General features: G+C 40.2%; 1 protein-coding gene across 1 annotated transcript in view; it reads left to right on the top strand.

The window, feature by feature from the left end:
- Nucleotides 1-21,606, top strand: part of HPRT1 (hypoxanthine phosphoribosyltransferase 1) — a 32,519-nt gene that overhangs the window by 7,865 nt on the left and 3,048 nt on the right. The window contains exons 2-7 of the mRNA XM_019521295.1: nucleotides 849-955; nucleotides 2,962-3,145; nucleotides 10,865-10,930; nucleotides 12,487-12,504; nucleotides 16,506-16,588; nucleotides 19,168-19,214. Of these exons, the coding sequence (XP_019376840.1) occupies nucleotides 849-955; nucleotides 2,962-3,145; nucleotides 10,865-10,930; nucleotides 12,487-12,504; nucleotides 16,506-16,588; nucleotides 19,168-19,214 (505 nt within the window). The remainder of the gene's footprint in view (nucleotides 1-848; nucleotides 956-2,961; nucleotides 3,146-10,864; nucleotides 10,931-12,486; nucleotides 12,505-16,505; nucleotides 16,589-19,167; nucleotides 19,215-21,606) is intronic.

Below are 21,606 nucleotides of genomic sequence, written 5' to 3' on the forward strand. Positions count from 1 at the left end.
GTTTGTAACAGGCCACTAGATCCCCCTCAGCCTTCTCTTGTGGAGGCTGAACAGGTTCAGGTCCCATAGTCTCTCCTCATAGGGCCTGCCCTGCTGTCCCCTGATCATGTGAGTGGCCTCCTCTGGACCCTCTCCATGCTGTCCACATCCCTCTTGAAGTGCGGCGCCCAGAACTGGACGCAGTACTCCAGCTGCAGCCTGACCAGTGCCGCATAGAGGGGGAGGATCACCTCTCTGGACCTGCTCGAGATGCATCTGTGGATGCATGACAAGGTACGGTTGGCCTTCCTAACTGCATCCCCACACTGCTGGCCCATGTTCATCTTGGAGTCAATGATGACTCCAAGATCCTTTTCCGCCTCCGTGCTGACCGTGTATAAAGTACACTTGATCAGTACCTTAGCTTCTGCATTGCCCTTGTTAGAAATAAATGGAGATTTTTTTCCCTCTAAAAATAAATAATTTGTAGTACAGGGAATGGAATCACAGCTGGAGGGGAGTCATTTCACTTCCTGTTCTCTCAGCTGAAAGAACTAGTTAAGATTTTAAATGAATATCTGCCCTTGTTTGATGTTTTATTAAGCAAGTGCTCATTCGGCATGTGAGATGGTTCTCATGTGTCATAGATGGTAACACTAACCTATACTTGACTTCATGTTTAATGTGGTTGTTGCCTTCATATTGAGGGAGGATAAAGTGATGGTTGAAAAGCTTGTTGAAAAAGTCAGGGTTTGATGTTTTACTTCACAAGTCGTTTACTTGTCATACCTGAATTGTTCTAGGTCATGGTTTCCTCAGAAAAGACCTGTTAATTGTACCAACTCTCATCTTTCATATTTTCATTTCAGATTGGCGACGATGAACAAGGTTATGACTTGGACTTGTTCTGCATACCTAAACATTATGCAGATGACTTGGAAAAAGTCTATATTCCTCATGGGCTTATTATGGACAGGTTAGTTTGACTTCAAATAATGTGTTATGCCAACTTAATTTCATGAGATTGGGAAAAATGTCTGCCAGTAACAGTTTTTGTTAAGCCTTGTAACTTTTTGCTATTTGATGATGATCTAAATAGAGGACCTTGTGGAAAATTTTTAATTAGGAGCCACATGCTGTCTTCTAGAAAGAAGTGCAAGCACTAATTAACTCTCTTTCACACACAAGCCTCTAAGAATTGGCACATTTGCTGCTGTGGTCATTTTCAAAACTACAGGATAGCTGTTAGGAGACACTGTATTAGTCTTAAGAACTAACCAAAAAGGCACCTTAGTTTAGATTGCAAATGAAAAGCATTATAGCTTTTTAAATTTTATCGCAAGATTAATCCAAGGACACTGGAGACATTGTTTCCGTACTTTCAAGTTAGAAAAACTTAATATCTTAAGTTCTCTTCCTTTCTGGGAAATGCATCATCAGCCTTTGCAAAATACTGGTCTATTGCTTCTCTACAGCCCAAACCCATAAAACTTGTATTTTTTATTTCTGTTCTCAGAGGGAAAAGCAGTTTCAGTGGAGTGATTACCAAAGAAAACATCTTTCAAAAACTACCTTTGTACTTACGAAAATATCTTTTTGAAGTGGAGATAAGGATAGCCCTAGAGTTCATGTTGTGGTAGTGAATTCCCACTAACTTAATAGGGTATTTTAAAATATTTATTTCCAGCATTAACGTATTTATATCATGGTATTATGAGAGCTACTTATGGATTTCCAATCTAAGTTAAAAGCTGACTAAAATACATAGCATTTGAGTAGTATTTTATTAAATGAAGGGCTCTAGTTGTAGCCTCTTCCTGACAAGTCTGTGGCTGGCTGAATATGCTATAAATATTACACCATGCTTTTCTAAATAAATGAGAAGCTAAATTTAGAAATGATTTCCTTCTGAAAGATGACTGGTACAAGTAACATGTCAGTCAGCTGGTTTCTGGTGTCTGTGTATTATCCTTGGTTTTGGAGTTAATGCAGGGTTGTTGTCACTTGTGTTTTAACCTGGCATAAAAGTAAGGCACTAGTTTTCAATCTGAGAAATGCCTGTCTTTTGCCTGATTTGTCTAGGATGGCTCTCTCTGCTTGTTCTACTGGTAAACAAATTTATATTTCTCTGTGCCTGGGGAACAGAAAAGCTGCAGAACATACCTTTTTTTTTTCAAAATCCACATGTGAACAATCTACTAACTGAGCAAAGATTCAGATTTGTTTTGGCTGATTGTGACCTATAAAGCTGGCAGTGTGTGGCAATGTTACTGTTAGATTAACCTTGAGAAGTGAGAAAAGCAAAAACCTTACTGACCAGTAAACAGTAAAATTGGCTGAGAAGTGCTAGGCAAATATTTCATTGAGCAAGGAAGATATGTGTCCTAGTGCAGCATGTGTATTTCCCACTGCTGGCTGCAATACCAAAACATACTGCTGTAAAAAACAAATGGGCCTTGTCCAGATGAGCACGGCTGTGCAGTATGGCACTGCAGATATGTCTGCAGTGCCACATACAGCATGTTTAGCTGTTCTCCATGCTGTAAGAAAGCAGTGCAAGGAGGGGGGAGGAGGGGGTTGACCCCTGGATATCCAGAGGTCAAAAAAAAACATGCAAAAAAAAAAAAAGGGGAGTAGCACCGCTCAAAACCAGAGCCTGGCCAGCTAGAGCCATGCTGTGGCTGCTTGCCAGGCTGTGAGCGGCAGGATTGCCGCTGCTGGAGCCCTGGGAGGCCCCCAAGACCCCAGCTAAGGTTGCTGGGGTGAACCCAGTGCTAGCCCCAGTCTCTCTTTCCCCATCCAGGGTAATCTGCCTCACACCAGAATGTGTGTGGCATAGGCGTTCCCCAGGGACAGCTAGCGGCAATGCAAGGTGAGCCACCACTAATTGTTCCCAGGGAACCAAACTTCCATGCTTGTCTGGACACGGCCTTGAGATGCATTGTGATAAGTAATTAATGTTGGTTTGTTTTCTCCCTACAGGACAGAAAGATTGGCACGAGAAATCATGAAGGGCATGGGAGGACATCATATTGTAGCTCTTTGTGTACTCAAGGGTGGCTACAAGTTTTTTGCTGACTTACTAGACTATATCAAAGCACTGAACAGAAATAGTGATAAATCTATACCCATGACGGTAGACTTCATCAGGTTGAAGAGTTATTGTGTAAGTTTACTTCATGCTTTGATAGAAAATTGAATACATTGAAATTATTAAATGATGTTGTTTTAAACTATTATTCATGCTGAAATGTGCTAGGTAATGTAGAAAAAGAGAGGAAATGATAGTCTCATATAATGCATAGTGACAGCTGTGACCGGTGGGGAAACAGGAAGCTAGTGGAGGACAATTGGAGAAATAAAATCACATGGTTGCTTGTTCATATGTCATGTTACAAAATATATTTCCTGTTATGTGCACACACTTTCTTTCTCCCTTCCCAGGCCACTAAAATCCTCTTTCAAAGCAAAGCAGCCCTGTTTGTAATTCTCAACTTCCCAACCATTCTTTCTCTCCCCACATCCACAATCCAGTGCTATTGTTCTAAGGCAGGTAGGGGCAGTGGGGGCAGGTTAAGGGGAAGGGGATTCCTACGTGCTACAAGGTATCACTGGCAGGAACTTGCCTACTGGTAGGACACCACTTGCTGAGTAGGGGAAATCTGAAAACTGCAAATATATTTGCATCGGAATTCTAATTTACTTGCACTGAATATAGGCAGGATGATGGCACTACTAGCCCTTTTATTCTTTTATTTATCTCAGCTAACCAAATGTAACTAAAACTAATGGCATTTTTAGCATTGAAAAAAAAGGTTCAGCTTTAATTTACAATCAGTGGTTGATGAGGAGCCTGCTACCCTTTGGAGAATAGATGGAGGTTGGTTTGGTTTTGTTTTTCTTGGTAAAAGATTAATTTCCACCCAAACTTAAGCATTTAAGTTGCAGAATATTCAGAAATATGAAGGAATGCTTAAACCTCATGAGCATGAGAGAAAGCTATGTAGGTTAAAGGAAAGAATTCATGTACACAAATGTTACATGTTTCCTGATTTAGCAAGTGCCCACTCTGTTTCCTTGAAGTAAACTCGAAAGGCTGCTTTTTGGATGTATTCCATGGGACTCGTGTAGTCTAGAAATAAGGTAATGAAATAAGACTTTCTAATAATTTTAAAATAGATTATTTCATGAGGTTTTACTATTAGCTGCATGTCCAAGGATCTTCACATTCCAATTAGCAGCCCAAAACAGCTGAGTCTTGGAAGAGTTCCTGTTCCAGTGCACAAGTAGGAAAAAAATATGGAGATTACTACATTGGAAACAACTTATTCATTCATTTGATTAGACCATGAAACCAGTGATTCAGTTATTTGCAGAGTTAGTTTTGACAGTAGAAGGCCTCTGATTTGTTTGGTGGTGTTGCCTGACCAGGTAAAATCTCACTTTAAAAAGGGCAAAGCCACGAGCTGCATTCTGGTTTGCCCGTGTGCAGTGTGTGGGGTGGGGGTAGCACAAGTTGCCCTCTCTAGTTTTTCTTCATGCACACTTATGCTGGGTATGAAAGGGTCGTATGCTGCAGCCTGTTGAGTTACACACCCTGAAGGGGTTGTGTGTGCAGTACATATTTAAAGGTACTGTGTGAGAACTGCTTTAAATATTTGTCTCCTGGTCCTCATGGAACAATTTGGCCTCTTCCTCCTGTAAGCACCAAACCACTACACGCACATGCTGTACCTGTAAAAGCCACAGTAAACCTCTGACTATCTTAATTACAGGAGGGGCATATTAAAGAACAGGCAGTGTTGATCCCTACCTCCTCTAGGCTGAGCACACTGTATTTTACACTGCAAGAGAGATTTTGGGGGAACTTCTGTGATTAATTTAAAAAAACAAACAAACCCATAGCTAAGTGGGAGACTTGGTGATGAGCCTAGTCGGCGAATGTCTGACAAAAATGTTTTTTAGAAGACAGGGCTGCAGTCATGGTGTGTATTCTGTATTCCTTTTTCTTGTGTATTACTCGTATTTACATCAATTTCTTTTGCCTGTTCTCTTCCGGTTTTGCCTATTTCCTCCGTAATTAGAGTCCCCTGTCACAAATCCTCATGCCTTTAAGAAGGGAATAAGGAGCAAGATTTAATAAAAAATGTTCATAGTAATGAATAAAGGAAGGGAAATATAGAGACTGCTTTTTGGACGGTATGCTTTCTTCATGCGTTGTGTGTTTAGGGGAGTTTTTATCATCAGGCAAATGAAAGGATGATTTCTATTTTAGATCAGTATAGAAGTCTAATCAGCTGAGGCATGGTAGTAATTACCAAAACTTACTAGCATGTCACCTTTTTGCAAGTACAGTAAGATGGTTATTAACGTTCAGGCTAGGGTTCTTTGGACTATTAAACATTGTAGTCTCCATAAGATTGTCTTAACAGGGACATCCACAGAATGAGTTGACTAAAATTATCATTGTTAATACCGCACAGGTTTTGGAGTACTTTCTTATCCTAGGTTCTCAAAATGCTTTACAAAATGATAACCATGCAATTTCATGATGGAGCAACTAGGGCGCATTAGTTAATAGAACTCATCTGTGTTCAAAAAATGAACTAATGCAGTTGGAAAAAGAGCTTACAGTGCTGCCGTTGAAGTCCTTGGATAATGTTACTAAGCCATACAGGCTTCCTGATATCTTTTCATCCTGATGATAAAAATCTATATTGTTAGAAGTGCTGTGATTACATAAGCAAAACAGCTGGACCATATAGTATGTTTTGCTCGCATACAGCATGCCCCAGAATAAGACATGAATCTTGGTTTTGAAAGGCGCAAGAAGAAGAAAAAAAGATCTTTCCTTTTGATCCGCTAAGGCCCCTGGCATATGTTCATTTAATGGCATGATCGGATTTGATCCCATCTTCCCAGCTGCTGGTTCCACAAGTGCCCTGGGAACTGAAACAAGCAGGTATACAGGTGGGGCTCCCAGCTGCACGCTTTATTTTTTAAAAAGGTTTGGGATGCACTGAACCCCAGATTGAAGAGAAAGTCCCTGATGTCAGGCTCACAGCACTCCCCCTGCATCTACCTTTGAGGATCAGGTGGGGGTGCCTGGTCTAGGACCCAGTGCTATCCCAGCTCAGTCTCACCATTTGGGTAAGGAACGACTGTGTTCCAGACTCCGGGGCTGCCCCATGCCAGATCTATACACTCATCTGAGCATTAGGATCTGTCATGGATTAGCAACGTAGTACAAATAAGCCACAAAGATGTTAGTGTATGTGGAGTATCTTTGTGGCTTGTTTCCTATAGTATCACATGCGATAAATTGGCTTTAACATATGGCTGGTTTACTATTTCTGGATCGATTAACACTTTAATTGCATCTTAAATATAGTGAATACCAGAGCCCTGAGTAGTAGCAGCTAGGGATCTGTGCCTGCTAATCATTTTGCTTCCTGTGGATTATGTGCAGACTTTACTTTCGCTTTTGCCCAGAAGCTGCTGATACTGTACTTCCTGGCATATAATATATGCCAATTTCCAACAACTGTTTTTTTTGCGAAAAGGTGTGTATTGCATGCAAGAAAATACCCACTGCTCATGTTAATGTTTAGAAAGCTACAATGTCAGAAGGGCAAGCTCATACTGTAATTGCATTCAGAAATGGTTCTCTCTAAACCAGAGGCAGTTAAAATATAATTAAACTTCATTTATAGCTGCTGCTTTCCCAGCTTTGTTTTTGGGTTGTTTTTTTTTTTTTTACAAATGAATGGTTCTAGAAGGAGCTGGCTGTGACTTTATGAAATTAGAAGATAGAACTTATGAACAAGCCCCACGCTTGTGTATAACATGCCCATTTTATTTGTGTATGTTAGCAAGAATTGCTTTGTCAGTCTGCCATTTTTAAATTTAGAAATGAGAAGAAGTTGCTTGCATAGACATGAAGAAGAGCTAAAACAGGGATACTTGATGAGGGTGTATGGAGAGCAGCAGTGAGGATTTCAGGAAGACTGTGAGCCAGAGAAAGGGGTTCAGCCTGAAAGTTAAAATGGATTTCAAACTGTATCCAGTCTGCTCAGTGTCATGAGGACTGTCCTGATTACATCTGACAGTTTCTGTTAAAGTAATTTCTGGCCATTTGCTAGTGACTTCTGTCTTGCTATTCATGAAAATTGGTCTGTTGTTTGAAACTAGATGCCGTTCCTGTTAGAGTTGAAAAAGCTTTAGTTTTTTTGTTATTCACAGGCTGTTTAGAAAATCTAGTATACATATAGAAGTATAGGTATACGTGCTAGTTACTGCTTGTACTTAGCATTCAGAAATGTAGGCATCTGTGTAGTGAAAGGACAGGTCTCAGAGTGGGTGGTGAACTGTTGGTGCTGTCTCCTTGTCATCATACTTTGGCTATACATTCCTGTCTGCACTTTGTGATATTTTTTCCTGGGGTACAGGGTCCTGTTTTGCGCCTGACAGTTCTGACTTCAGGAATTTGACCTTGTGATTGTGCCGGGTGCCGTTCTGGGGGGGAGTTTCAGCTCAGCTTTTGATGCTCACCAGTATCCTTGTGACCCTGAAATGTAGAAATTGCAGTAAGAGAAGATGTAGGGAAACCACAAAAGATGATGGTATTTGTTTCTTGCAATGCAACAACTTCGGAAGGCAAAATTAAGACTTTTAAAAGGTGCACTTAAAAATGCACTCTAGGTGTCAAAGCATGGATTAGAGTGGCTTGTTTTTATATACTAAAAATATTTTAATTGCACACACACGATAGTTGAAGAACAAATACTTTTTCCCCCCATCAGCCTTTTTTTTTAATGAGGTATGTTTGTCATCTTTTTGTGGAAGAAAAATGGAATCTTTACCATAGGAATACATGAGAGGATTATTATTATGGTTCTAGAAGAAAGCAAGAGTAAAAGGTACTAACGTAAGTTAAAAAACCTCCTGACAATTAAAAAGCAGCTCTTATCTTAATAATCTAGTGGGGTAAATGCAGGAAATGCTTCTCATCATGTGAAGTATTTAATTTTTTTACATGCTATAAATTAAACACATTTTTATGGTTTGTTTAACCACTTTTTCAAACATTCACTCCTAGAATGCATAGTCTGTCTCTCGTTCGCTCTCTCGCCGCCTCCTGTCACATCAGCTCAGACATCTTTTTTTAGATTAGTTTAAAAAAACGGCAGTCTTTGTTGGGCAGGTGTGGCTCGGGTCAGTTATGAAAGTATTAAAACAGTGACTGGGATTTCTTAAAAAAAGAATTACCCTTATTTACTAAATAGGTTACTGTTCAAGGGGCTAGCATGACTTTAAAAAATATATGAAGACATAATGCTAACAAAATAATTGAAAATAGAGATTACTCCTGGTTTTACTTGTGCAAGACTGTACTGTAGAAGTTAGAGTGGAAAAGACTGAATACATTGTTCAGTCTGATGTTTACATATCTCCAGCTATTAATGCATTTTTTTAGGAGAATACTCAAGAGTTCAATAATTTCAGAATTTGTTTAATATGTTTTCTCTTTCTTAACTTCGCCATAATATTCCTAGTTAACTAACTTGGTGTGGGTCACTAAGCAATTCCCTTCACACTCTAGCATTTGTATCTCCTCGATATTCATGTGTGAGAGTATTCCTACTTTATGATGGCAGCATGTAATGCAGGATGTATAAGTGTAGGTAAGAGCTGACTCTGTCCTATCAAAAAACAAAAGAAAGAGGGAAATTATTACAATCTGTCTATCACCTGTGTTCTTTCATCTATTTGTTGTGTGCACCTTTTTCTATATGTTTATATGGGGTTTAGTACAAGATAACAGGGGTTATATTACCAGAAACATAATAAAAAGTACAATTGGAAATAAATGGTAAGTAGGTGATGGGGGACAGGGCTTCCATAAAGGATGGTTACCTTAAACAAGCAGAAATTAAAATAAGGGATTATGAGAAGTCTGTTGGTTTTTGGTTTGTTTTTTGGGGGGGGCTGTTTTTAGTTTATATAGTAATGAGAATAACTCAAACTTAATGTTGACTGTGAGAAAAGTTAGGATTATCAAAGTCAGTTGGATGCCAATAAATAAAACACTGATGTCCTTGAGGGACATGGCAGTTTTCCTGCTGAGTTGCAAATTATCCCAGAACTGCCCACTTGCAGCTTGTATGAGAAGCTTCTCTTCATTGAAACAAAATTCTGCATTGCTTTGGTAGGGCTGTATTGTCTGTTGTGGTGAAATCATTGTCAAGAGTAATTTGATTAGAAACTGTTGCAATGCAGGGAAATTCTCCTAGCTCCCATAGGTCTTCCTGGAGTTTACATTAATTGTGAATGATGTTAAACATTGTAACTAGGCGAGGTCATAAATTGTGTTTGAGCTGTTTGCTGACTTGAATTCTTACTTTTTTTTTAAAAAGAGTAATATTTTATGAATAGCCAGTTTCAAATGAATACAGTTTCAAATGACAACTGTCATCCTATGGCAGCATGAAGATTAGGAACCTATGGTTTTTGCTTGTTTATGTCAGCATCCTTAGTCAACCCCTACCATGCTACATGTGTCCCTATTTTGATGCCAGCATGTGATGCAGGATGTATAGACTTACACAGATGTTTTCTGGAATAGGACTAGAATGCTAGTCCCCTGTGCACTGGCAACGATTTACCCAAAAACATCCTCTCTGATTATTCTTGTAAAGCACAAACATTAAACACCCTGAGAAAAATGTACCCTATAGTGTGCTACAAATGTGGACCACAGAGAAAAAGACAATGCTGCCAAACCTTGTCACTGCCATGGCAGGGAACTTGCTAGTTGAAAATATATTGAGGTGACTCTAGGAAGAAGACTATGACCTGGTCTACAGAGGAATGCAAAACAACCCATGGTCCTTTGTTAAACTTCCAGACCCCAGATGTGGTGATTGGTTTGACCCTAAGCATATGGGCGAGATTCTCCAGCCAGGTACCTGAGAAGTTTCTAAATATTATGAGGATGACCATGAGTCCTTGGATGAGCACTCATGAGTCCTTGACTTATGAGAAAATATTGAGGGAACTGGGCTTATTTAGTCTAGAGAAAAGGAGACTGAGAGGGGACTTAATAGCAGCCTTCAACTATGTGAAGAGGGGTTCAAAAGAGGGTGGAGCTGGGCTGGTCTCAGTGGGGGCAGATGACAGGACAAGGAGCAATGGGCTCAAGTTGCAGCAAGGGAAGTTGAGGTTGGATATTAGGAAAAACTCTCTCACCAGGAGGGAAGTAAAGCACTGGACCAGGTTACCCAGAGGGGTGGTGGAGTCTCCATCCTTGGAGGCTTTTAAGACCCAGGTAGACAAAGCCCTGGCCGGGACGATGTAGTTGGGGCTGATTCTTCTTTGAGCAGGGGGTTGGACTAGATGTGACCTCCTGAGGTCCCTTCCAACCCTGACTTTCTATGATTCTATGAGTCCCAGTCAAACTTCCATTGCTAGCTGTTGCCAATGTCCAGTGTTTTTAGAGGAAGGTGGAAAAAACTTCCAACAACCTAAAATTAATTCATACAAAGGGGGAAAAATTTCTTCCCAACTCCTGCAGGCTTCCACCAGAAGCTCCAAAATGTTGGAGTACCAGACGCCTCCCACGCAGAAGAGGTTTCTTTATATTTGATATATAAATCTCAAACATTGTTTGACCAGAAACATTAACTTAAATCTAAATGTAATGACCTGTAACATGCCATTTAACAGATAAGCTTTTAGATGCCCTGTCCTACAAAGCATGTTTTTGTGTGTTTTCCTGTCACATTTTCAGGATGATGCCATGGTTTATAGTTTGGATAGCTAATTGGAAAAATAGATATTTTAATGTGGTCAGACTAATCCTTTGTTTTTCTCACTTTGTAACTAGAATGATCAGTCAACTGGAGATATAAAAGTAATTGGTGGGGATGATCTCTCAACCTTGACTGGAAAGGTATGTCTCTTACTGCATAACAAAAGAAGTAAGTGTCTACAAATTTTTAAGTTGCTCTATTATTTTTCTAACTCTGTGAATTTAGCAGCCCACAGCCTATGATCCTTTGTATTCATTTGCATAGTGATAATGGTCTAGCTAATCAAGGTAAAGCTAAGTGGCAACCTTTGGCTTGCTTTTATGTTCTGATACGTTGGAAAGAACAGTTCTGTGTTTCCTGCCCATGACAGAGATTATGGCCAGTACTTAAGTTTATGCAGACTCTGTCTTCTATTACAAGAAGTATCTGTGTTTGTAGCATATGTCACAGCTACTTCTTTTAGATTGTGTATCTGGTCAGTAATTACCAAATATGCTGTAAGTATAAGTTGTGAAGCAGTTACTGTGTTAATTTACAAGCAACACCTGCTTATCGCTGTTTCACTTAGTGCTATTTTGCTATAATGCTCATTTGAAATTGATACCTGATTTCACTTAGCAGTCAGCAAGCTTCATTATAACACTCGTGGTCGCCATCTTGGGTCATTAAAAATAATTGTGTTCTCCACCTTGTCATCAAATACTTTCGGTTTCGCTTAACACTCGTTTTGCTTAACGCTCCATTTTTCAGGAACCAATAAAGAGCGCTAAGCAGGGGTTGCCTCTACAGTGCTGATTTGTGAAATTGCCAATATTAGTATTATTGTCATAGTAATAGTTCTGTAACTGAGCAGTTATTTGGTGTCTGCACTAGTATTTTTTTAAACTGTCCAAAAGGAATAGTCTTGTATGGATTAGTTATCTTCACTATTTTATATTTGATAGTAAAGTGAAAGATAAACAAAATATAACCAGTCATATAAAACCATGTAACAGGGGAGGGCAGCGTTTTTTAGGCAGAGTGCCAAAAACACTGAAAACCTTGACTTTTTAAGATGTTGGCGTGCCAGGGGCAGATGTCTGGGGAGCTGTGAGGGGCCCGAGCCTTGTTGTGGCAGTGCAGCTCCGGCCCTTTCCCACTGTCTGCCTTTTCATGCCACACTGTGGCACCAGTGCTGGGGGGGTTGCCTACTGCCATATAATAAAACATAATACCAGGCATATAATCAGTCTGTAAGATGTACATTCCAGAGTATAATATAGAGGAGATACTAATGGCAGAATTCTGAACACCTAAAAAGTGCCATTGTGATAAGATTATTTCATTAAAAACAAGCAAAATGTGTGTGGATTGTTTCTTGTTCTTATCATCAGATGAGAACAAGCTTATGTTAGAACTTTGCAGTCTAAGAATTTTACAGACCAATTAATATTCAGCATGTGGTAGACAGTTGTCTTTGAAATTTGTCTGGCCATCATATTAGAAATGTTAACCTAATATAATTTGCAAAGTGTAGCATAACACACACATTGGTTGCAGGAAGTTTACAGATTTATTCAGGTTTTCAACTTTTGAAAATGTGCAACTATATAAGTAGTGGTATAAACATTTCATTACATTGCTAGCATAAGAGTTTATCAGCATACTTTCCAACTAAATACTAATTGATTCTTATCTTTTTTTTCCCCCCCACTAGAATGTCTTGATTGTAGAAGTAAGTATTATGCTTCACTTGGGATTTCTGTTGTATGATTTTTCATAATGCTCTAGCATGGGTTCACCTTGAATCTGAATGCTCCATGTTCTGTGGGGACAGGGAGGAGGCTTTGAAACCTGCATCCTGTCCTTATCTTACAAATGGCCCTTAACTTTTGTGGCGAGCTGCACCCCCAGATTTAAGCAGATGCAAAATCCAGAGCTGAATTTTCAAGTTGACCCTTTCTCTAGGGATAACATGCTAAGCTGTAGGAGGAAATGTCCTGGTAGAATGTTCTACTCTTTGTAGTTGTTACCTTCAGTTTGCTGGGACCTTATTTAAGCATATGGCTTTGTATACAGAACAAAGTTAAATTAAACACCTTTGTTCAGCATTGCAACTACAGTACGAGAAATAAAAATGCTGTAGCTTTAGAGAAAACGATTCCTTATATTTTAAAATCATAAAATATTAAACTGTGCCCAGTGTCCCCATGCATAATTTCTGAGGTAAAAATAAAATGTCAGCTTATCTTCATTGTATAAATACTTTTGCCTTCCACAGTGGTTCATCATATTCCTTTGGGTATTTACATGGAATCAGAGACAAATTAGGGCTGGAAGGGACCTCAGGTGTCAGGTAGTCAAGCCCAAGGCAGAATCAGCCCTTTCTAAACCATCCAGATGGATATTCATCTAACCTACACCTAAAAGCATCAAGTAATGGAGATTGCACAGCCTCTTTTTTTATGTGATGTGTTCCAGAGCTAACCCATCCTCAGAGTTAAGCCATTCTTCCTATATGTAAATTAAATCTATCTTGTTGTAAGTTAAGACCATTACTTCTGGTCCTGTCAGGTGTGAACACAGCAAGCAGTCAATCACCATACTCTTTATAACAGCTCTTTTGAAGACTGTCCATGCCTTCCCTCCTCCCCTAATCTTCTCTTTCCTTTGGGAAATAATCCCAGTTTTCCACCCTTTCTGCGTATGTCTTGTTTTCTAGACCACTAATCATTCTTGTCGCTCTCCTCTGGAGTCTTGCCAGTTTGTTCACATCTTTCATGAAGTGTAATGCTCGAAGCTGGACCCAGTCAGTCAGGTGAGGCCTTGCCAGTGCTGAATAGAGTGGAAGAATTGCTTCCTGCCACTTCCATGTAACACTTCTGTTGATACATCCCAGGATGCCATTAGCCTTCTTTGCAACATTTCGCTCTTGACTCCTATGCAGTTTGCATTCCACTGTAACCCATAGATTTTATTCTTCATTACTGCAGCCTAGCCAATCATTCTTCATTGTATATTTGTGCCTTTGATTATTCCTTCTTAAGTGCAGTGCTTGGGACTCATCCTTATATAAATTATTTCAGACAATTTTTCTAAAAGTATCAAGGCCATTTTGAATTGTAATTGTACCCTCTAAAATGCCCCCTGTTTTAGCTAGTTTGATATCATCTGCAAATTTAGTGCATGTATGCTCATTTCCATCCTTCAGGTCATTAATGAAGGTGTTGAACAATGCTGGACCCAGGACAGACCTGTGTAGAACCCCACTTCTGATGCTTCCTCCCAGTTAGATACTGTGTTATTGATGACTACACTTTGAACACAGTTCACCAAGCAGTTATGCAACCTTCTTATTGTAGCTGAATTTAAACCACGTTTTGTTAGATAACTTATTAGGAGTTGACTTTCTTTAGGATGACTATATAAGGACATGTCCTTATTTAAGACAAAGGATATCCCAACTTTTGTTCTTCTCCGGTCAGCTTGGTGTAGAAGGAAATCAGGTTGGTCAGGCATGATTTGTTTTTGACAAATTTGGGTTGACTGTTTCTTTGTGTTTTTATCATCATCATCTTATCTTATCCATCATTATAAATAGACTCTTGGTGCTCCAGTATCTCTCTGTGTATCAGAGTTAGACTAGCAAGTCTGTACTTCCCTGTGTCCTCCTTGCTTCCTTTTTTAAAACATGGAAACTATATTTGCCCTTTTCCAGTCTTCTGGGGCCTGATTTGACCTGTGTGGAATCGTGGCTCTGCCATTGCTTCAGCCATTTCCTTGAGTACTGTAGGATGGATTGCATCCAACCTTACTGATCTGAAAATAGCTAACTTATCTAAGTGATCTCTAACATGTTCATCTCCTACTCTGGGCAGAATACCCTCACCTCTCCCTCTCCCCTTCCTGCACACACTTGATGGCAGCTGTGTTCATCATCAAGCAGTTAACCCTTTTTGGGAAGAATACAATTCTGTCTGCCTTGCTAGCTGATAGGGTAGTTCCTACATTGGGACCTCTCTTGATGAAACTTGTTTTTCTCCAGTAAATATTGTAATTGTTAGTGTTTTGTAAATAGTGTTCTTGAATGAGGTTGATATTCTTAGGGCAGAGAAGCAGTGGCAATATACAAGTAAACAGAATTAATTAAACAAGGCCTAAAATTATATTAACTGGGCCATTTACATAAATAAATAAGTGATGGAGATTTCCAGATTCTCATCCCTCCAGGCAAAAGAGAGAGTGACACTTCCTTTTGTCACGCTAGACTTCCAGTATTGGGGACCTAAGTTTTTATGCAGTCATCATGCTTTGATTCAAGAAGGCTCTAAGTTGTACAAAATTTTCTCATGCTCTCACCACCCTAATATATATGTACAAGTTTTACTTCCCTCCTTTTGTTTGCACAAATATACTACAGTCACACATGATTAATGTCTCCTCCGAAGTGTATTTTACTTCAGACAGGCGGTGTGTTGAACTGTTTCTGTTCTGTTTCAATTACAATTAAATCTTTCAGGTACCAGCTAAACAAATTAGTTTCTCATCAGTTCAGTGATTCATCTACATGGCGATTCTTGTCAAATATGAGCCCAGTAACAGATCACCATTCTGGCCGTCAATCAAGTAATAAAATGAAGTTTGCTGTAGCACTGTCCTCTGGCGCACCACAACACAGCTTTTCCTAAAATGTCTCCTTGGCTAGGCAAAAAGTCTCTAGAAAACTGAGATTTGCCTCAGGTAACTACAGAATTAAACTGGCAGATCATAGATGGAGCTGATTTCTGTTTTGACTTTGGAAGATGTTGAAATGAAGACTTGGTAGCATTTCCTGTGTCTATGCATCAGTCTAGGTAGTGTTCACACCCACAGCCTTTGCTTAGCCTTGGGTTAAGATCCAGGCTACTCAGATTTTCTACATTTTCAGACACAAGCTGGCATAACCTGCAAGTAGTTGGGGTGATGTAGTGGGAAGTCATGTGAAGATAAGATTCAATAAGTCTTACCTGCTACTTTAAATATGTATAGATTGGATTTTGGGTCAAGGAGAAGAATGTTCCTCTAACAGTTTGGGGTTAATCTAACCTGGAGTAGGAAATTCAAAGCAACTCTGATGCTTTGACTTGCAACCTGTATGTTGATGATTTCCCGTATGTCCTTGGAATTAAGAATGAGGTATCAGAACTGACTACATAATATGACTTTTTATACTGAAGTTGACCCTTAACATGGAATACTCAAATTACATATGTAATTTTTTTGACTCAAGCTTGCATGTAGGATGGTAAATAATATTCCTTTTCCCTTAAATATTTTAATGAATTTACATATTTGGTCTCCATTGCTTTTGCATCCTCCTCAGCAACTACATTAAAAATAGAGATTAGATATTAAATAAGTTGCAATGGTAGCCTTAGACACAAAAAATATAAGCTATGAATGCTTGCAGAGTTCAGTAGATAACAGTTCAATAATTGCTTCCATTATAGTTGCTATTAATGGTGATCAAAAACATTGTTGAAAGTGATTAACCATTATAAAGTATTGCCCTATCAATACAACATGACATTTTGTAATGCATCCATATTTGTGCAGGAAGAACATTGATTTTTTTTTTTTTACTTATTCTTATATTATATTCATATTTTAACTCAGTATTGCAGGAGATTTTTGTTAGCATATGAAAATACTACTTGAACAGCCTAAATAGCTTTCTTGCATTCTTTTTATTAACAGGATATAATTGATACTGGTAAAACAATGAAAACGCTGCTGTCTTTGCTTAAGCAGTATAACCCAAAGATGGTGAAAGTAGCCAGGTAAGTTCTAAGTATCACAACTTGTACTATATTTTAATTTTTAAGAGCTGTAAACATTATAAATTACACAGGTGTGTATATGTATAAGCTCAAGCCATTTTTACAGTACTGTACTTGTTTGCTGTCTGCATTTGGTTGGTTATAAAGATGTGTATTTATTTAGGTTGGCAAGAGCACATTTCATATTTTTGTACTTCTGTTACAAAAGGATTTCTGTAGTCAGAAAGAGGGAGTCTGTGTATATGATTGGTACAAAGATTTATATTCTTTGTGCTTTTCATTCTGAGATTTTTTTTTTAAAGGCTTACTTATGTGAAGCTCCTTTTCATCTGTAAAGTGAGATTTCCCTCTGAAGTCTGACTGGAGTTTACCAGTGTTTGAAATCCTTTCTATAAGAGAGAGATTTTGAAGGGATTTTTTTTTTATTATTTTTATTATTATTCATACAAATCTGTTTACTTTATACAGACTTAGGTTTTCTGGGATCCTTTTTTCCCTGTCCAGCATTTGTAATTTATTGCCAGTATTTCCCTTAGCTAACTAGTCCAGCATGGCTTGCCTCTTCCACATGCACCGCTAATTCACACTAATTTGCACCAATGTGATTAAAAAAAACTTTTTATACACAAGTCTGCTCCTCCATGGATCAGACTGCAAGACCGGGGAAATAATTGGCAAATACTAATGTTGCTACTGGCCTGGCATAGGTGGATGGAGCCAGGATGTACCCACTACACTGTGAAGTTCCCTAGTGGGGAGTACTGCTGGGCTGATTGTTAGTCTTTGTTAATTTTTTGCCAAATTTTTTATAACACTTAACAAAAAACATAAACCAGGACCAGCGATACTGAGGACAGTTTAATAGGACTAACTCGTATTTGCCAAGAGTAATACTTCTTATATTCTTAATAACCTGTTCTCTTACACTGCCACGCTGTGAATGTTATGTACACTGCACAATGACGATGTATTGGCTGCTATGAATTATAGATAAACAGGGCTTGGAATTGCACCTAATCAGGTTTTGTTGCCATAATATTATGGAAACAGTTGTTAGGGGTGGCTTGAGCAGCTTTTTGCCAGTGATCTTGAGGTGACCTGTGGAAGGTGAGATTGTTGCAGACTCCTTATTGAAGGTCTAGTAGCACACAGAGGAATTTGAAGAATGTTACAAAGGGTGACTTGTCATTGTGGCCCTTTGAAAAGGGCCCCTGCTGTTGCACTTTGCATCATGCAAATAAAATAGAACATGCAAGTGAGAACTTTTTTGTTACACTGAAAATGTGTTTAAGATCAAAGGAATGAATATGAAAATCCTTGAGATGCTATAAGTGCAAAGAAGTTTTGCATTCTTATACTTGTAAAGACTTGCCTGGTTTTTCACTGCTGTATGATGTAGCTTTAGTGGGGGAGTTCTGACTTGTGCTAATGTAGGTTCTAGATGGTTTGGTCATATCCCCAGACTGGTAACTGCCCCAACACAATGTCATCCAGTCAAAATTGCCATAAACTCAAATGTCTGAAACTTAACAAACTGTGAAAACTGATGAGTGAACACCTTCTTGAATAGTAAGTGCAGAAAAAAAGATGAAGGTAAGGTTTGCCTAACCAGCGATTTATTTTGAAGCAGCAGTTTTTGGTTAACTCCTATATGGATAGTTTTTTTCATGGATAGATGTGGATCAGTCTAATTCAAAATGAGGCCCTCAGGTTCCAGAATAAGAGCATCCACACTGACCATGTCAGATTTTTCTTTCTCTCCCTGCCATCTTTCCATAAGGGGATGATGCTATCTTACTGCATGTATAAGGGAATACAGATATGACTGTAAAACGCTCACTAAAGGGCAAGGACCCCTGCAGTTCAGAGAGAGGACAGAAAGCTTTTTACAGGACATTTAAGAACCCAGATAGGTTGTCAGATTCCAGGCTCAGTTTGCAGATGGAGCTGAAAAAGCCATTTTTTCTTTTAAATGAAGATACCTGAGGTTTCCAAATCAAATATGAAACCTCATTATGTCACTTTCCAGAATCACTTTTCACAAGAGGACTGCGTTTAACTATAACGTCTGGGGGAATTTTTTAGTCTGTGCCTCTTGTCCGTTAGCTAGACCAGTGGTTCTCAACCTTTTTAGTCTTAAGGCTATAAGATTTGTGAATTGAGTGGCACCCCTTTTAAACAATTAACGTATTTATTACAGTATTTACCTCCTTGCTGAGGGGCTGGGCAGTGAGGGTGGGGGATCTGCCTGGCAGGAACTGAGCCTGGGCCTGCGCCTATTTGCTTATCTCCTTGCATGGGGCATATCTCCGCACACCTCGGGACACCCTTCAAAGGACATTTTGTGGCACCGTTGGGTGCCCTGGCACCCTAGTTAAGAATCATCGAGCTAGACTGTTAGCTACTTATGAGTCAGGCAAAAGTGTTGACCCTGTCCTTGTGATCACTTGGGGAGAGGGAATGTAGGATAAATTTAGTGACCCTTATTCTTCTTCACACTTAACCTCAGTTATGTCCTAGTTTGACATCTTGGATCTGCTGCTTGTCTGTATTTCAATTTTATATTGGTGTTTTGACAGCTTGTTGGTGAAAAGAACTCCTCGAAGTGTGGGGTATCGGCCTGACTGTAAGTGATTTTTTTTCTTTAACAGCAAACAACAAATATTTCAATTTAAAAAATCTCGATGTGGTCTTAGACTAGAGTCTGAGAATGTTCCCTTTTCTCCTGATTATTCTTGGAGAACCTAGTGTTTTGAATGTACATGGTAGAGTTGACCTATTTGGACACATTTTGTGTATTAAAGTACAGTGTGGTTCTTTGGGTGATTGTCCACATGGATTCCACTTCTGCGGCACTTCAGTCCATTATACCTGGTGTGAGTTTCTTTTGATCAGCAGGGCCCACTGAGCCTTAAGTCCCTTTGCGCCCCTGTCTCTCTGAGGACATAAAGGGAGCAGTGGACCACACACAAGAAGGGCTCTATGGGTGTGAACAGATAGCACATCTGGCACGGGCCTGACCTTCTCTGTATGTGACCTGTGTCTAGCAAGAGCACACATCCTATTGTGCCTCACTTGTCTAGTGTCCAGACATTCCCTGGGATTTCTGCCCCAGTGCAGCAGAAAGCACCCACTGGGTGGTTAGCTGGTGGGAGTGCCCAGTGACTGGATGAGACTGCCTGTCTGTTCCACTGGTATCACTGCTACCATTACCCCTGCTGGTGTGTTGCTACCACAGCTTCCCTTTGCTACCCCTGCGAGTATGCTGCTATCACCACCTCCCTAGAACAGACCCGCGTGCGATCCTTGCCTTGCAGGCCATGGACACCATGTCATGATTATACAGTGAAGAGCCCAGTGGCAGTTCACATCTGACAACTTGGCTTTGGCTGTCCATGAGATGAGTGAAGACGGGCATGTCACAGGGGAGGCAGCCGTGCACTTTCTGGATTCTGTAAAAAGACATGGTGCTATCTCATAGCACAGGAAAAGGCAGGGAGACTTGTTTGTCTCAAAAGGGCTTTATTGCAACAATTAGCACACATACAAAGATGGCTAACAGCTTCCTGTTGTTGTCATGTCAGCTTTCAGGAAGGGAGTTAACCCTTACTGCTATAGACATGACCATGGATACGTCCAACAAACAAAAGATTCCTCATTTGGGCTGAGCAAATGTCCCTTTTCCCATATTTTGAGAACCTGATTCCTGTTAAACTGACTGTCTGCTTCCACTGAAGAAGCTGGAGTTATTCCTTGGTTGGCAATATCTGCTTACCAAGGTTACATTATATTCTCTCACCCTAATGTTGCTAGATTTCTTCATGCATTTCACTCAGCCCAGGGTCCTGCTGTTTCCTAGGGTCACAGTATGGCCTGAGCTACATTAACAAGCCCTCCAGGAGCAGGAGACAGTCAGGCACTTATGGCTAGTCCACCACATGCTGCATCCCATGAGGGGAAAGTGACCACAAGGTCTTGCCTGAAATTTTTCCAGAAATAGACTCCAACTTTCATTTAAATCAGAAGTTGCATTTGTCTGTTTTTCCTTCCCAAGCCTTACTCCAGTCAAAAGGAAACAAACTGCACACCCTTGATGTGGTCGGGATCCTGTCATTTTGTTCAGACAAGGCAAAGTTATTCAGGAACTCCCTGAGGCTGTTTGTACTATTAGGTCAGGCAGCATCCATTGCAAGACTGTTCCACTATGATCTGTGACTTAGCTGAACTAAGACCCCTCCAGGCAGCTTCACTAGATGTATCTCAAGCCAGTCCAGAGAGGTAATACTCCCCCTCTATGTAACTTTGGTTAGAATCAGAATCACAGAATCAATGAGTCGGAAGGGACCTAGACAGATCATCTAGTTTGACCCCCTGCCATGGGCAGGAAGGAGCACTGGGGGTGGCAGGGGTCATAAGACCCCAGCCAGGTGCCTATCCAGTCTCCTCTTGAAGATTTCCAGGGAAGGTGAGAGCACCACCTCTTAGGCCGCAGTTGGAGTACTGCATCTAATACTGGGCGCCGCACTTCAAGAGGGATGTGGCCAGCCTGGAGAAGGTTCAGAGGAGGGCCACCCGCTTGGTGAGAGGGCAGCAGGACAGGCCCTGTGAGGAGAAACTGAGGAACCTGAACCTGTTCAGCCTTGGCAAGAGGAGGCTAAGGGGGGACCTGGTGGCTGCCTACAAACTCATCAGGGGAGATCAACAGTAAATAGGTAGAGCCCTTTTCTCCCCAGCACCACCTGGGGTGATGAGGAACAATGGTAATAAGCTGATGGAGAATAGGTTTAGGTTAGAGATCAAAAGACAATTTTTTACAGCTAGGGTGGCCAAAATCTGGAACCAACTTCCCAGGGAAGTGGTCCTCGCCCCTACCTTGGGCAAATTCAAGAGGAGGTTGGATGATCAGCCTGACTTCTATGCCGGGGAAGATCTTAGAAAAGTTTATTAAAGAGGCCATCCTTAGTGGACTGGCCGACGCCAACATCCTGAGGGATAGCCAGCATGGGTTTCTTGCGGGT

Source organism: Gavialis gangeticus, unplaced genomic scaffold, assembly GCF_001723915.1.
Source record: "Gavialis gangeticus isolate Ggan-Ray unplaced genomic scaffold, GavGan_comp1, whole genome shotgun sequence".
Lineage (NCBI taxonomy): Eukaryota > Metazoa > Chordata > Crocodylia > Gavialidae > Gavialis > Gavialis gangeticus.